The sequence below is a fragment of the Entelurus aequoreus genome, linkage group LG04 (genome assembly GCF_033978785.1).
Source record: "Entelurus aequoreus isolate RoL-2023_Sb linkage group LG04, RoL_Eaeq_v1.1, whole genome shotgun sequence".
NCBI classification, from domain to species: Eukaryota; Metazoa; Chordata; class Actinopteri; order Syngnathiformes; family Syngnathidae; genus Entelurus; species Entelurus aequoreus.
Genome location: NC_084734.1, coordinates 16591885 through 16607080, shown reverse-complemented (window position 1 = coordinate 16607080; position 15196 = coordinate 16591885). Strand labels below are relative to the sequence as shown.

General features: G+C 43.3%; 1 protein-coding gene across 1 annotated transcript in view; it reads right to left on the bottom strand.

Moving 5' to 3' along the window:
* Positions 1-15196, bottom strand: part of LOC133648338 (neuronal acetylcholine receptor subunit alpha-7-like) — a 159904-nt gene that overhangs the window by 97729 nt on the left and 46979 nt on the right. The window contains exon 2 of the mRNA XM_062044333.1: positions 9348-9487. Coding sequence (XP_061900317.1) covers positions 9348-9487 — 140 coding nt within the window. The remainder of the gene's footprint in view (positions 1-9347; positions 9488-15196) is intronic.

Sequence of the window (15196 nt, the reverse complement as noted above, 5' to 3'; positions counted from 1 at the left end):
AAGTTGTCGGTGCGAAGCGGAGTATTTTGCGAGGGAAGTCAGCAACACAACGCAGCCGGTGTTTCATTGCTTACATTCTCGAAAAATGCAGTCAAGATGGAAGAACTCGGACAACAGAGACTCTTACCAGGAGGACTTTGACTTCGATACACAGACACCTGTAGAGAACTGGGACAACACAGACTCTTACCAGGATTACTTTGATTTGGATACACAGACGCAGACGTGCTACCGTGAGTACGCAGCTGCGCTTCCAAACATTTGATCGCTTGCCTGTACGTGCGTGTCACGTACGTAACTTTGGGTAAATATATAAGCTTTATGAACCTTGGGTTAGGTCAGGGGTCGGCAACCTTTACCACTCAAAGAGCCATTTTGGCAGGTTTCACAAATTAAAGAAAATAATGGGAGCCACAAAAAATTTTTTTAATTTAAAATGAAAAACACCGCATACAAAGCTTAAATGCTTTTAGCTATGTTAACCAGGGGTCTCAGACACACGCACCGACACGCACTTTAATGTGGAAATTTGATATTAGTGCGGCCCACGAGTTTTGAATGAATGGCGCTTGATCGCGTCATACTTGTCAACCCACTCATTTTTCCCGGGAGACTCCCGAATATCAGGGCGTGAAGACACTGCTTTTGGCGCCCTCTACAGCCTGGCGCCCTCTACAGCCTGCCCAAACAGTGTACCTGCTCGACCAAATGTAGAATGCAGCTTCAGCTTGATCACGTAAGTGACAGCAAAGCGTACTACCTCAGCAGCCACACATCTTACACTGACGGTACCAATACCCAGAATCCCATGCAGCCCTAACTCTTCCGCTCAACCAACGCACGGAGAGGGGGGCGGGTTGATGTGTGGGGGGATTTGGTGGTAGCGGGGGTGTATAATGTAGACCGGAAGAGTTAGGGCTGCATGGGATTCTGGGTATTGGTTGTGTTGTGTTTATGTTGTGTTACGGTGGGATGTTCTCCAGAAATGTGTTTTTCATTCTTTTTTGGTGTGGGTTCACAGTGTGGCGCATATTTGTAACGTAACAATGTTAAAGTTGTTTGATACGGCTACCGTCAGTGTAAGCTGTGTGGCTGATGAGTAAGTATGCTTTGCTGTCTCCTATGTGTGCAAGTAAAAGCAACATACAACATGTGGCCGGGAGGGCACGCTGTTTGTAAATGCTATAGAGGACAATTACTGCAGTGCAATTAGGGCACTCCCTTTATATAGTAATTAGAGTGTAAATAGGATTATATTTTCCCTGGGAGTTATCTAAGAGAGACACTGAGATCCATAAGTCTCCTGGGAAAATCGGGGGGTCGGCAAGTATGTAGCTGAGCCGCATCAGAGTGGTCAAAGAGCCGCATGCGGCTCCGGAGCCGCGGGTTGCCGACCCCTGGGTTAGGTGAACGGTCCTTTGGGCTGAGTGATTGTGTGTGTTGTGCAGGTGTTTGAATTGCATTGGCGGGTTATATGGACGGGAGCTAGGAGCTAGGAGCTAGCATAACAAACACCTAGGTGTTTGTTATGCGGGATTAATTTGTGGCATATTAAATATAAGCCTGGTTGTGTTGTGGCTAATAGAGTATATATATGTCTTGTGTTTATTTACTGTTGTAGTCATTCCCAGCTGAATATCAGGTCCCACCCGCCTCTCACAGCATCTTCCCTATCTGAATCGCTTCCACTCCCCACTAGTCCTTCACTTGCACTTTCCTCATCCACAAATCTTTCATCCTCGCTCAAATTAAGGGGGAAATCGTCGCTTTCTCGGTCCGAATCGCTCTCACTTCTGGCCGCCATCACTGTAAACAATAGGGAACTTTGCCGAAATGTTCAACTGACTACGTCACGCTACTTCCGGTAGGGGCAAGGCTTTTTTTGTCAGAGACCAAAAGTTGCGATCTTTATCGTCGTTGTTCTCTACTAAATCCTTTCAGCAAAAATATGGCAATATCGCAAAATGATCAAGTATGACACATAGAATAGATCTGCTATCCCCGTTTAAATAAAAAAAAATCATTTCAGTAGGCCTTTAAAATCCTTTCGTTTTCTCAAAAATCAACAGGGCGCCTTATAACCCGGTGCGCCTAATGTACGGAATAATACCTAATAAAACCTCAAAGCTATTTTATTTGGTCCATAGTGTGTAATGGCCATAGGGGTCCATCGATATATATATATATATATATATATATATATATATATATATATATATATATATATATATATATATATATATAATAAATTGCCAGTCACAGTTACCTTGTGCTCAGCTGGGAAAATAAATATATATATATACTTATTATGTCATCCATTTACTTATTATAAACTGTTACAGGCGTATTAAATAATCATGTTAATATTAAATATGTACGTAAATAATATGTGGGGATATAAAAGGCATCCGGTTCTATCAGACCGGGCGGAAGCGGAAAGTGACGTCACAATCCACCTGGAGCACCTGTCAGACACAGCATTTTTTACTACAGATCCACCTCATGGAATAATCCTCCTTTTTGACCTTTTTTGATGTACTTTCCATTGGCCTGTGGAGAACCGGGAGAACAGAGACTCTTTCCAGGAGGACTTTGAGTTGGATGCGCGGACTCGGTACCGTGAGTACGCAATCTGCGGCTTCCAAACATTTCATCGCTAGCCCGTACGTGTATGTCACGCTACGTGCATGTCACATACGTAACTTTTGGGACTTTGGGGAAATATATGTGTTATATGAACTTTGGGCTGTGGGATTGAGTGTAGGTGTTTGATTTATATTGGCGGGTTATATGGACGGGAGGGGGGAGTTGTTTGCTATGCGGGATTAATTTGTGGCATATTAAATATAAGCCTGATCGTTTTGTGGCTGATAGTTATACATGTCTTGTGTTTATTTAATGTATTAATCATTCCCAGCTGAATATCAGGTCCCACCCGTGACTCCTTAAATGCGTAGTGGCAAAGACACCCGGGGAACTTGGGTGCGTTTGTTACAGAGTGGTGGCCCGTACGGGGGAAGCGGGGCTTAGTGTATCATTGATATCAGCGGCTCATATTTTCATTGTTTTTTGCGAAGCACGTTAAGGGGAATAAGTATTATATAAATATTATTTGTCTTGTTAAAATATAAATGTATATTGGGTTCACTTTTTTTCCCTAAATAGTCAGCAGTGTGTCACACACACTCCTATTGTGTCACCATTTTTTCTACATTTTGACACATATATACAGTACATCCATTTTCTGGTACATAAATACATACCATTTTTATACATTTACACACATAGACACTTACATATACGACAATTAATAAATACTTACACATAATTAGTTTAATTGGAGCAATGTCGACCAGCAGCCACTCCCTAATGGAGGAAGAGGACAGACAGGACTTTGCTGATGCAGCCCAGGACTCAACTCCGCCCCTTGACCCTTTCCACCATATCACCAGTAGGCCCAATCAAAATGGTGTTGCTGAGCTGACTAACTTGCTGGACTCTATGTATTTAGAACAGTCCAGACAGGAGGCGGCAGCAGAGGAAGAGGATGGGGTGGAACCAGAAGCTGTCCTGGAGCAACTTCTAATGCTGCAACAACGAATGGACATTCTGGAGAACCGACTCGCAGAAGCGGTCGACAGCACCCTTAACCGGGAGGATGGACTTAGGGCAGCGATGGAGGCCATGGCGGCAGAGATGAAAACCTATGTGGACACGAAGGTGCAGAATTTCGACCAAGCTGTCGTAGCATGTCTGCGTCGAAGAGATGAAAGGTGGGGCGAGGAATTAAAAAATACCCTTGCTAAAACCAGAAGGTTTTGGCGACCAGCTAGCTTCTCCACTCCTGCAGCCACTATACCAGTCAGCCACCACCCACCTGTCATAGACATCACCTTCCCTATTACACCTGCTGGCACCGCCAGACCACCTGCTGTCACCGCCATTGCACCTACTGTCACCGCCACTGCACCTGCTGTCACTGCCAGACCACCTGCTGTCACCGCCAGACCACCCATCAGGATGGAATTTCCCCAGTTTGGAGAGTCCAGAGGCTCAGCCGATGTCACCGATTTAATCGAACAGTGTGAAAACTTTTTAGCACTCCGCCCTCTGAGCGATGCTGAGCTGGTGGGAACCCTCAATGCTGTCCTAAAAGGTCCTGCCAGGAGTTGGTGGTCGGCAGCCCGCAGTAACATAACCAGCTGGTCTACATTTAAGCAGTCTTTCCTGGAAGCCTTTTTGCCAACTGACTACCAATCTGAGATTGAGATGCAGCTCCACTCCATTCTTCAAACCCCTAATTAGTGCTTGCGAGATTTCGCATATGATTATCGTGCCCTTTGCCTGAAGTGGAGACATGACATGGAGGAAGCCGAGATCGTGCGCCGCATACTCGGTGCCTGCAATCCCAGGTTGGCCAGTAGTCTACGTGGAATCGTGACAACGGTAGAACAGCTTGTCAAGGTGGGCTCCCTGATTGAACGAGATTGGACAAATAGTAAAGACTATTGGAGTCGTGTCCAACAATGCAAACCTCCAAAAAGATCTGGCAAGAAGATGGAGCGTGGGCCGAGTCGAAGTGGGGCCGACCTTGCCGCTGCTATGGGCGAACAATCCCTCCTGGTGGTCCCTATTAACATGCGCGGCTCTAAGGGAGATGGAGTCCTGGACTCCGGATGCACATACTCACTAATGAGTCATACGCTGTGGAAGGCTGTGAGGAAGTGCGGCGAGGTTCTGGAGCCAAGCGGCATTCCAAAGTTTGTCATGGCAAATGGACAAATAAACCAAGCAGTTGGAAAAGCCACCCTGCTCCTCAATCTGCATGACTGTCACAGCACCCTACAGGTTCATGTGATGGCTGATGGCCACTTATGTATGCCCTTGTTGTTAGGTCTCGACTTCATGACCACATCACAAATGGTACTCAAACCTCATCTCAGGAGGTATGTCATGCCCGGAGGGAGAGAATTCAAATTTCTCCCCAAAGGCAGAGAAATGCTTCGCTGGACTCACCCTGGTCCCTCCATTACTTTTTACATGTCTATAAATGAAGAACCCCAAGTTATTAAGTCTGCCATCCCCCTCCTCGAATCCCAACCTGAGGTGGTGCGACCACTGCTGCAGAAGTGGCCAACTGTGTGGACTGAGACTACTGGGGCCACCAATTAAACATCAAATTACCACCACAGATGAGATGCCTGTGAGGAAGCGAGCTTACAGAGTGTCCAGTCAAAAACAAGAATTAATCGAAGAACAAATCAAAAAAATGATCAGCACTGGAGTGATAGAGCCATCAACATCTCCGTGGGCCTCTCCTGTTGTTCTGACACCCAGGAAGGACGGAACACCCCGATTCTATGTGGACTACAGGGGCTTGAACGCCAAAACCCAGCATGACGCCTATCCCATGCCCCTCATACATGAGATCCTGGAGTCATTGCAAGGTGCAAAATATTTCAGCTCCCTTGACTTGCAGAGTGGCTACTGGAAGGTTGCCATGGATGAGGATAGCAAGCCAAAGACTGCCATGATCACCCATCTGGACCTATATCAATTTAAAGTTATGCCGTTTGGACTGCGCAATGCTGGGGCGACCTTCCAGCGCTTAATGGAGACAGTGCTGGGTGAGCTTAGGGGAAGAATCTGTTTTGTGTACATTGATGACATCATTGTGTTTTCGCAAACAGAAGAACAACACCTGCTAGACCTTGAGGTGGTGTTTGCAAAATTACAACAAGCAAACCTCACTCTCAACATCAAGAAATGTCACCTGCTTCAACATCAGCTCACCTTTCTTGGACACCTAATATCAGGCAAAGGAGTGGAAGTAGATCCGGAAAAGATATCAGCAATAACTGCATATCCCCCTCCCACAGACCTGAAGAGTCTTCAGAGGTTTCTTGGCATGGTCGGCTGGTACCACAAGTTCATCCCCAGGCTGGCTGACATTACATCTCCCCTAAACCAACTGAAGAAGAAGGATGTTCCTTGGGAGTGGAGTCCTACCTGCCAGGAGGCCTTCGACCACCTCAAATCCCTTTTACAGTCTCCACCGGTGCTTGCTCAGCCCCATCCACAAATCAGTTTCCAGGTTCACTGTGATGCCAGTGACTTAGGCCTCGGCGCGGTCCTGATGCAACGCCTTGAAGGTGAAGAACGGCCAATTGCCTTTGCCTCCCGTGTGCTCCAAGGAGCTGAAGTCCGTTACTCCACTGCCGAAAAAGAGTGCTTGGCTGTGGTGTGGGCAGTTGAGAAGTGGAGACATTTCCTCGAGGGAACAACTTTTGATGTCTTCACGGACCACAGTGCTCTTGCCTGGGCATTCAACTGGCCTAAGACTTCGTCCCGACTTACACGGTGGACGCTGAGACTCCAGGGATTCACATTCAGAGTCCATTACAAAAAGGGCTGCTGCAATATGGTGCCGGATGCACTGTCACGGGCACCCCAATCACCAGAAGGGAAGATTTGCCTTGTTGTCCCGAAAACCTACTGGTCAGATCTACCCAGCACACTGCAAGATCTCTCTGAGGCCCAAAAAACTGATACAACATGTCTGGAATGTGGACCTTCTGTTGACCAACCTATGCCTGGCCGGATACACCATCAACTTCAGCAAGGGGTGTGGTACCGGGGAGTACCATTTAAGTATGGCGGCTTCAATTATCAGCTGGTAGTGCCATTGTCTCTGGTGCCGCAGTTCCTGGCCTACTTTCATGACAGTCCATTCGGAGGACATCTGGGGAGAATGAAGACACTCTTGAAAATTCTGGAAGTAGCTTGGTGGCCGACAGTAAGGAAGGATGTCTGGAGTCACGTCCAAGCATGCAGGACTTGTCAACAATACAAAAACCCCAACGACAAGCCAGCTGGGCAACTCCAGTCCTCTACCGTCAACGCCCCAGGAGAAATGCTGGGAGTGGACTTCATGGGACCTTTTCCCCTCAGTAAGGACCGGAACTCTGTACTGATGGTGGTGGTGGACTACTACTCCAAGTGGGTAGAGCTTTTTGCTCTGAAAGACGCCAAAACTCCCAAGGTCTGCCAAATTCTCAAAAATGACATTTTCACTCGCTGGGGAGTTCCCACATATCTTGTGTCTGACCGAGGGCCACAGTTCACAAGCCAACTGATGTCCCGTCTGTGCGAATCCTGGGGGGTAACCCATAAACTAACCACAGCTTACCACCCACAAACCAACCTGACAGAACGAGTCAATCGCACCCTCAAGACTATGATTGCCGCCTTCGTAGGGAACCATCATCAGGACTGGGATAAGTGGCTGCCTGAATTCCGGTTTGCCCTTAACACCGCTGTCCAGGAGAGGACTGGTTCAACCCCTGCCAGGTTGACTCTCGGGCGGAATCTGATGGGACCCCTGGAACGACTGGTGCACAAAGCTCCACCACCACACACATCTGCATATCACAGCATACTTACACACACACACCTAAAGGAGGAAGTGGAGAAACATGTAGGCGCGTCCAAAGCTCGACAAGCCAGATATTATAATGCACGACACAAAGATGTACACTTTGTAGTTGGGGATCTGGTCTGGATTAGGGCGCACCCACTTTCCAAAGCTTCAAGTAAATTCTCTGCCAAACTTGCACCCAGATGGTTAGGGCCTGTGCGGGTAGAGAAGAAGTTAGGTCCTGTAAATTACAGTATTTGTTGGTTGACTGATAAGTGTAAGGTGGATACTATTAATGTGGTAAACATGAAACCCTATTATGGTCCCCATAAGCCGCTGGCTGGGGGGGGGGGGAATGTAATGGCCATAGGGGTCCATCGATATATATATATATAATAAATTGCCAGTCACAGTTACCTTGTGCTCAGCTGGGAAAATAAATATATATATATACGTATTATGTCATCCATTTACTTATTATAAACTGTTACAGGCGTATTAAATAATCATGTTAATATTAAATATGTACGTAAATAATATGTGGGGATATAAAAGGCATCCGGTTCTATCAGACCGGGCGGAAGCGGAAAGTGACGTCACAATCCACCTGGAGCACCTGTCAGACACAGCGTTTTTTACTACAGAGCCACCTCATGGAATAATCCTCCTTTTTGACCTTTTTTGATGTACTTTCCATTGGCCTGTGGAGAACCGGGAGAACAGAGACTCTTTCCAGGAGGACTTTGAGTTGGATGCGCAGACTCGGTACCGTGAGTACGCAATCTGCGGCTTCCAAACATTTCATCGCTAGCCCGTACGTGCATGTCACGCTACGTGCATGTCACATACGTAACTTTTGGGACTTTGGGGAAATATATGTGTTATATGAACTTTGGGCTGTGGGATTGAGTGTAGGTGTTTGATTTATATTGGCGGGTTATATGGACGGGAGGGGGGAGTTGTTTGCTATGCGGGATTAATTTGTGGCATATTAAATATAAGCCTGATCGTTTTGTGGCTGATAGTTATACATGTCTTGTGTTTATTTAATGTATTAATCATTCCCAGCTGAATATCAGGTCCCACCCGTGACTCCTTAAATGCGTAGTGGCAAAGACACCCGGGGAACTTGGGTGCGTTTGTTACAAGTGTAATGATAAGTGTAACCAGTAGATGGCAGTCACACATAAGAAATACGTGTAGACTGCAATATGACGCCAGTAAACAACACCAAAACGTTTAATTAGAGATGTCCGATAATGGCTTTTTTTGCAGATGTTCCGATATTGTCCAACTCTTAATTACCGATTCCGATATAAACCGATACCGATATATACAGTCATGGAATTAGCACATTATTATGCCTAATTGTGTTGTGTCAAATCAAGAGACATTATTTAAGCCTGCCTTTGCCAGTCAGTTGTCCTGGCGTCATTTGTTTGCCTCATGCCTTGCCAAGTAAGTCTTGCTAGTTTCATGCCACAGTTCCCTGAGTGTTCCAGGCCATAGTTTATGTCAAATGTTTGCTTCATGCTAAGTATTTGCTTCATGCTCTCGTCACGTCTCTTTTCTTCTAGTCCATGCTAAGTATTTAGCTTCAAGTGCGATCGGCACCTTGTTCCTTCGCCTTGTTTTCTGTTTTGTACTTCGTTGAGTGTAATTTAAGATTAAATCATGTTCCTACCTACAAGTCCTTCCTGGGAGAACGACCCCACAGTAAGCGAAAACCACGTCGTGACATACATGTTATGTAGACCACAAGGAAATGTTTTACATTTAGAAAAAAATCATATTTTTGACCCCTTTAATGCGCCTTGTAATCCGGTGCGCCTTTTGTATGAAAATAGACCTGAATAGACCCGCTCATCGGCAGTGCGCCTTATAATCCGGTGCGCCCTATGGTCCGGAAAATACGGTATATGGTGCTCACCACATCAATGATCTGCAGAAGCGTGAAGCCGAGCTCCACCAGGATGGCGGCTGAGTCATTGACCACTGGCCTTTCCAGGCGGTTGTAGTTCGCCAGCAGCTCCTTGTAAAGTCTTCTCTGGTACTCGCCTTGCAGGGACCCTGGGGGAAGCCAAATAAAAACAAGGTCAAGTTCGTCTTACGGTATTGAACCAAACATTCATCATGTACAGTGTTCCATGGTTTAACACCAAAAATACCCGCTTTAAGTGAAATCCGTGTAGTAGAAGTTGATTTTAGTTTTTTTATATCTTTTTTTGTTTACATTATATGTTTTTTCATTTATAGGATGTTTTTTTTTTCATTTACTGTGCATGATTTTTCGTTTACAGGTAGTTTTTTTCATTTACAGTACTGTACCGTCTGTTTTTTTGTTTTGTTTCTTATACCGTATTTTTCGGACTATAAGTCGCATTTTTTTCATAGTTTGGCCTGGTGTGCGAATTATACTCAGGAGCGACTTATGTGTGAAATTATTAACACATTACTGTAAATTATCAAATAATATTATTTAGCTCATTCACGTAAGAGACTAGACGTATAAGATTTCATGGGATTTAGCGATTAGGAGTGACAGATTGTTTGGTAAACGTATAGCATGTTCTATATGTTATAGTTATTTAAATGACTCTTACCATAATATGTTACGTTAACATACCAGGCACGTTCTCAGTTGGTTATTTATGCCTCATATAACGTACACTTATTCAGCCTGTTGTTCGCTATTCTTTATTTATTTTGAATTGCCTTTCAAATGTCTATTCTTGGTGTTGGGTTTTATCAAATAAATTTCCCCCAAAAATGTGACTTATACTCCAGTGCGACTTATATATGTTTTTTTCCTTCTTTATTATGCATTTTCGGCCAGTGCGACTTATACTCCGGAGCGACTTATACTCCGAAAAATACGGTATATGTTTTAAGGTTGTAAAACCCCTAACCACTCACTTTACGCACTTTTCTCAGACAGGCATTAACATTTTCTCACATTTCTCTCATTTAAACACTCTCAAAGTTCAAACCTTTGTGGATTTAAAAAAATAAGTACAGTACACTACTGAATAAAAGAAAGAAACCAAAGATCAAAACCTGTTTCTTAGGGCTCTAGGAATTTTTTAACCTATAAATAAGCCCGGGGTTTATCATAAAGCCCGCAGCATTTCCACACATAACCAAAGTCACACGATCTTTTTGGGCCTTAAATCCTGCACTTTTGGCTTCGTCCTGCATTATAAAGTTGTGAGAGGGCATTCGTTTCCAAAATAAGTCTGTCTCATCCATAGTAAAAACTTGTTCAGGATTATATCCCCCACCACAGTATACATTCTGTACTGTACAGCAGTGGTCCCCAACCACCGGGCCATTGGTACCGGGCCGCACAAGAAATAAAAAAATAAAAAAATAATAATAATTTTTTTTTTTTTTTTATGAAATCAACATAAAAAACACAATATATACATTACATATCAATATAGATCAATACAGTCTGCAGGGATACAGTCCGTAAGCACACATGATTGTATTTATTTATGTAAAAAAAAAAAAAAAAATTTTTTTTTTTTTTTTTTTTTTTAAATACACCCTCCTCCCCACTGGTCCGTGGGACAAATTTTCAAGCGTTGACCGGTCCGCAGCTACAAAAAGGTTGGGGACCACTGCTGTACAGGGCACATGGCATGAAGAAGATTGATTGACAATGGTCTACAGTCCCTTAACGAATCAGGATGCAGAACACAGTGCGCATTCATATGCTATATAAAAAAAAAAGCATGCGACACTGTAAAAAAATTATACACATAAAAAATCTGTGTAACAGTGAGACCGTGTAAAGTGAACCGTGTTGTAGCGAGGGAACACTGTACACCGTTAACCTCTGCTTATATATCCCTATATCTTATCTGACAAAGATATGAGCAGTCTATAGGTTTTTCCATCCATCCATCCATTTTCTACCGCTAGTCCCTTTTGGGGTCGCGGGGGGTGCTGGAGCCTATCTCAGCTGCATTCGGGCGGGAGGCAGGGTACACCCTGGACAAGTCGCCAACTCATCGCAATCTATAGGTTTTTGTCTTGTCTATTTTAACAGGGAATGACAACATTAAATAAAATAAAAGGTTGTACATTAATTTGTATTTGATTGAGGGATATATGTATTTGATCCCCGTAAACCAGACCTGGGCATTCTGCGGCCCGCGGGCCACATCCGGCCCTTTGTGCGTCCCTGTCTGGCCAATCATAAATTACAAAAGAAAATTTTAAAAAGTATCTATGTCGAGTGTGCAATACAACGGTGCTGCTTTTGTTTTGAAAACAATATTTGTATTACTTCCGTGTGGACGTATGCGCGTGCGTGACTGTGAGTGAATGTGAACAGCTGCAATCACAAATTACAAAATAAAGTTGAAAAAACATCTATGTCGTGCGCACAATACAACTGTGCTGCTTTTATTTTGAAAAGTGTTATTTATGGGCGTATGTCCGTGTGTAACCTGTGAGTGAAGGTGCACAGCGACAAGTGATGCACGGTTTACACCCGAGACGCTAAAAAGAGAAAAGTTGATGACGAATGGCGTGTTTTCAACAAGACATGGACTGCCAAGCAACGTTCCCTTTAAGGTGCGCGCCTGCGCAATTGCGCACTGCTCAAGCGTCCTCTGCGCACAGCAAGTATATGCCGCGCACCAAATCAAATCCCATCTGAATTCTAAACAAAATAAACACATTTATTCTGTGTAATTTTGCAATGCAACTTTGAGTGACAGTGACAACAAGCGGCCCTAACGGTGTTCGTCAACACCGTTCAATTGAACACCGTTCAATTATTGTAACGTCTATCGAGATGCTTCGAGGCCAGGAATTATATCGATTACTTTATTGAGAAAAACTGTTTATATTCGGCCATAACCACACCAAAAACATGAGTAAAACACTTCTATCTCGAAAAACTAATCATTTTCTGCCGTACAAACCAGGCCAAAACCAACTTGTCATCTGTCACCAACACGCATAGCACTAAACCACTGGTACGTTTATGGCCACACAAAAAGTCAGACAACTCAAACACCACACAAAGTTACACTATGACTCCTCAGTCATACGTGTTCTTATTTTACTGTCATTTATTATTAATGTTAATTTATTTATATTAATCATGGAATGCTGTTACTAGAGAAAGTTACAGGAATGCACACTTCATCCTATGCTTACATTTCATTGTGCAACATGAGGATGTTTAAGGGGAACTAAATGTGATCTCTGAAAGGGGTACAAATGATTTCCAAAGCAGTGCTTTTGGTATAAAGTTAAGTTAGGTTAAATGAAAGTATTATTATTATTATATATTATTATTATTATTATTATTTATCTTACAGTATATATCAAAAATAATATTGAGCAAAATTTAATTGAAATATTGTCGATGTGGCCCTCCAGCAGTGCTCAGGTGGCTCATGCGGCCCCCGGTAAAAATTAATTGCCCACCCCTGCCGTAAACCAACAAGCATTCTGCTATGTGTCCATGAAGCACAGAAATTAGTCCTGTTCCTTAAAAAAGGTACTTCTAAGCTCAACGTATGTGAATAAAAGACACCAGGCTGTCACAGAAAGTCTATACCACCACATTTAAAAATCGGTAAATGTGTGGAAGAAAAATATTTGTAATTTTTAGTATCAATATGTAGCTGAGATAGGCTCCAGCACCCCCCGCGACCCCGAAATGGACAAGCGGTAGAAAATGGATGGATGGATTCCAGATTTTTCGCTTTACATTCTGCCTTTTTGATGTAATATTCCCATATTTTGTTATTTAATTGTAGAATAGAAAATGGGCCTCATTTTGGAACACACTTGTTTTTAACAATGAAAACATTTAATCCACTCTACCCGTGATGCACTCATAATACTATCAATATCAAGTCACATTAACAACATGTTATAGTATTTATACCGTATTTTTCGGACGACAAGGCGCACTTAAAATCCTTTAATTTTCTCAAAATTCGACAGTGCGCCTTATAACCCGGTGCGCCTAATGTACGGATCATTTTGGTTGTGTTTACCGAACTCAAAGCTATTTTATTTGGTACATGGTGAAATTATAAGTGTGACCAGTAGATGGCAGTCACACATAAGAGATACGTGTAGACTGCAATATGATGGCAGTCATACATAAGAGATACGCGTAGACTGCAATATGAATCAAGTAAACAACACAAAAATTGTATATGTTCCATTGAAAATATCGAACGTTACACACAGCGCTCAAAAATATATCAAAATGTTTTAGTACGACTTTGGTAAGCTATGAAGCCGCACCGCTTGATCGATTGTACTGTGCTTCAACATACGAGTATTATTATGGTGTGTGTGTAAGGTAAGACATATTATCTGGCGTTTTGTTTTGCAATATTATGCAAAAGCTAATTTTCTTACCTTCTGGTACCTGCTGATGTGTATTTGAGATCTGCATAAGTCCTGAAAATGTGCACACATCCGCCTTTGTAATAATAATAATATATTTTATTTGTAAAAAAAAAAAAGCACTTTCCATTTAGCAAACAACCTCAAAGTGCTACAGTGTATTAAAAAAAAATAAAAAGATAATAAAAATAAAAACTAGAACTAGCACGCATATATCTAAAAAAAAAGGCTTTTTTTAAAAAGAAGGGTTTTTAAGCCTTTTATAAAAGCATCCGATTGATTGATTGAGACTTGTATTAGTAGATTGCACAGTGAAGTACATATTCCGTACAATTGACCACTAAATGGTAACACCAGAATAAGTTTTTCAACTTGTTTAAGTCGGGGTCCACTTAAATAGTAGCTAGATGAATGATGGCAGTGCGTAACTGGCAACCTGGATGTAACACATTCACAGACTTTCTAATTGGTTAAAACGGTGGAGGGCAGGACATCGAAATGAAAACAATAACAAGATTTCGGGGCTGTAAATCTAATTTTGAAATGAGCATATCCCGGCTGAACTACTGTTATCAAGTATAGAGGTATTTGAAAAGAACATGATTTATTCTTGCCTTTTGACATATCAGGGCCATTTAATGATGACTTGACATGCAATTATTGCATATGGCTCCTTTAAATTACCAGTAAAGTGGAAAAACAAGTTGCCTCTATATGGAAGCTATTATCAAATAAATATCTGATTTATGACACCAAAAGTAAAATATGATCAAAATAGTATCAATCTCACAGTGATTACCTAGCCATTTTGAGAGATAATGAGCAAGCCAGTCCACAGTCTGTTGTGCCCTCAGGTGGTCAGGGAGAGCGTTCCACAGACTGGGAGCGGCGGAGCAGAAAGCCCGGAATCCCATTGTTCGTGGCTTTGTCCTCGGAGGTTGGAGAAGGTTAGTCTGTCCGGAGCGGAGGTGTCGTGTGGAGGATATGGGGGTGAGCAGTTCGCTGGTGTAGTCCGTGCCGACCCCGTAGTCGATAAGCGTCTTCTTTTTAGGGGCGGCATGGCGTAGTGGGTAGAGCGCCCGTGTCAGAAACCTGAGGGCTGCAGGTTCGCTCCCCGCCTCTTACCATGCCGTTGTGTCCTTGGGCAGGACACTTCACCCTTGCCCCTGGTGCCGCTCACACCGGTGAATGAATGATAGGTGGTGGTCGGAGGGGCCGTAGGCGCAAATTGGCAGCCACGCTTCCGTCAGTCTACCCCAGGGCAGCTGTGGCTACGAAAGTAGCTTACCACCACCAGGTGTGAATGAATGATGGGTTTTTAACATGTAAAACGACTTTGGGTACTTAGAAAAGCGCTATATAAATCCCAGGTATTATTATTATTATTATTTT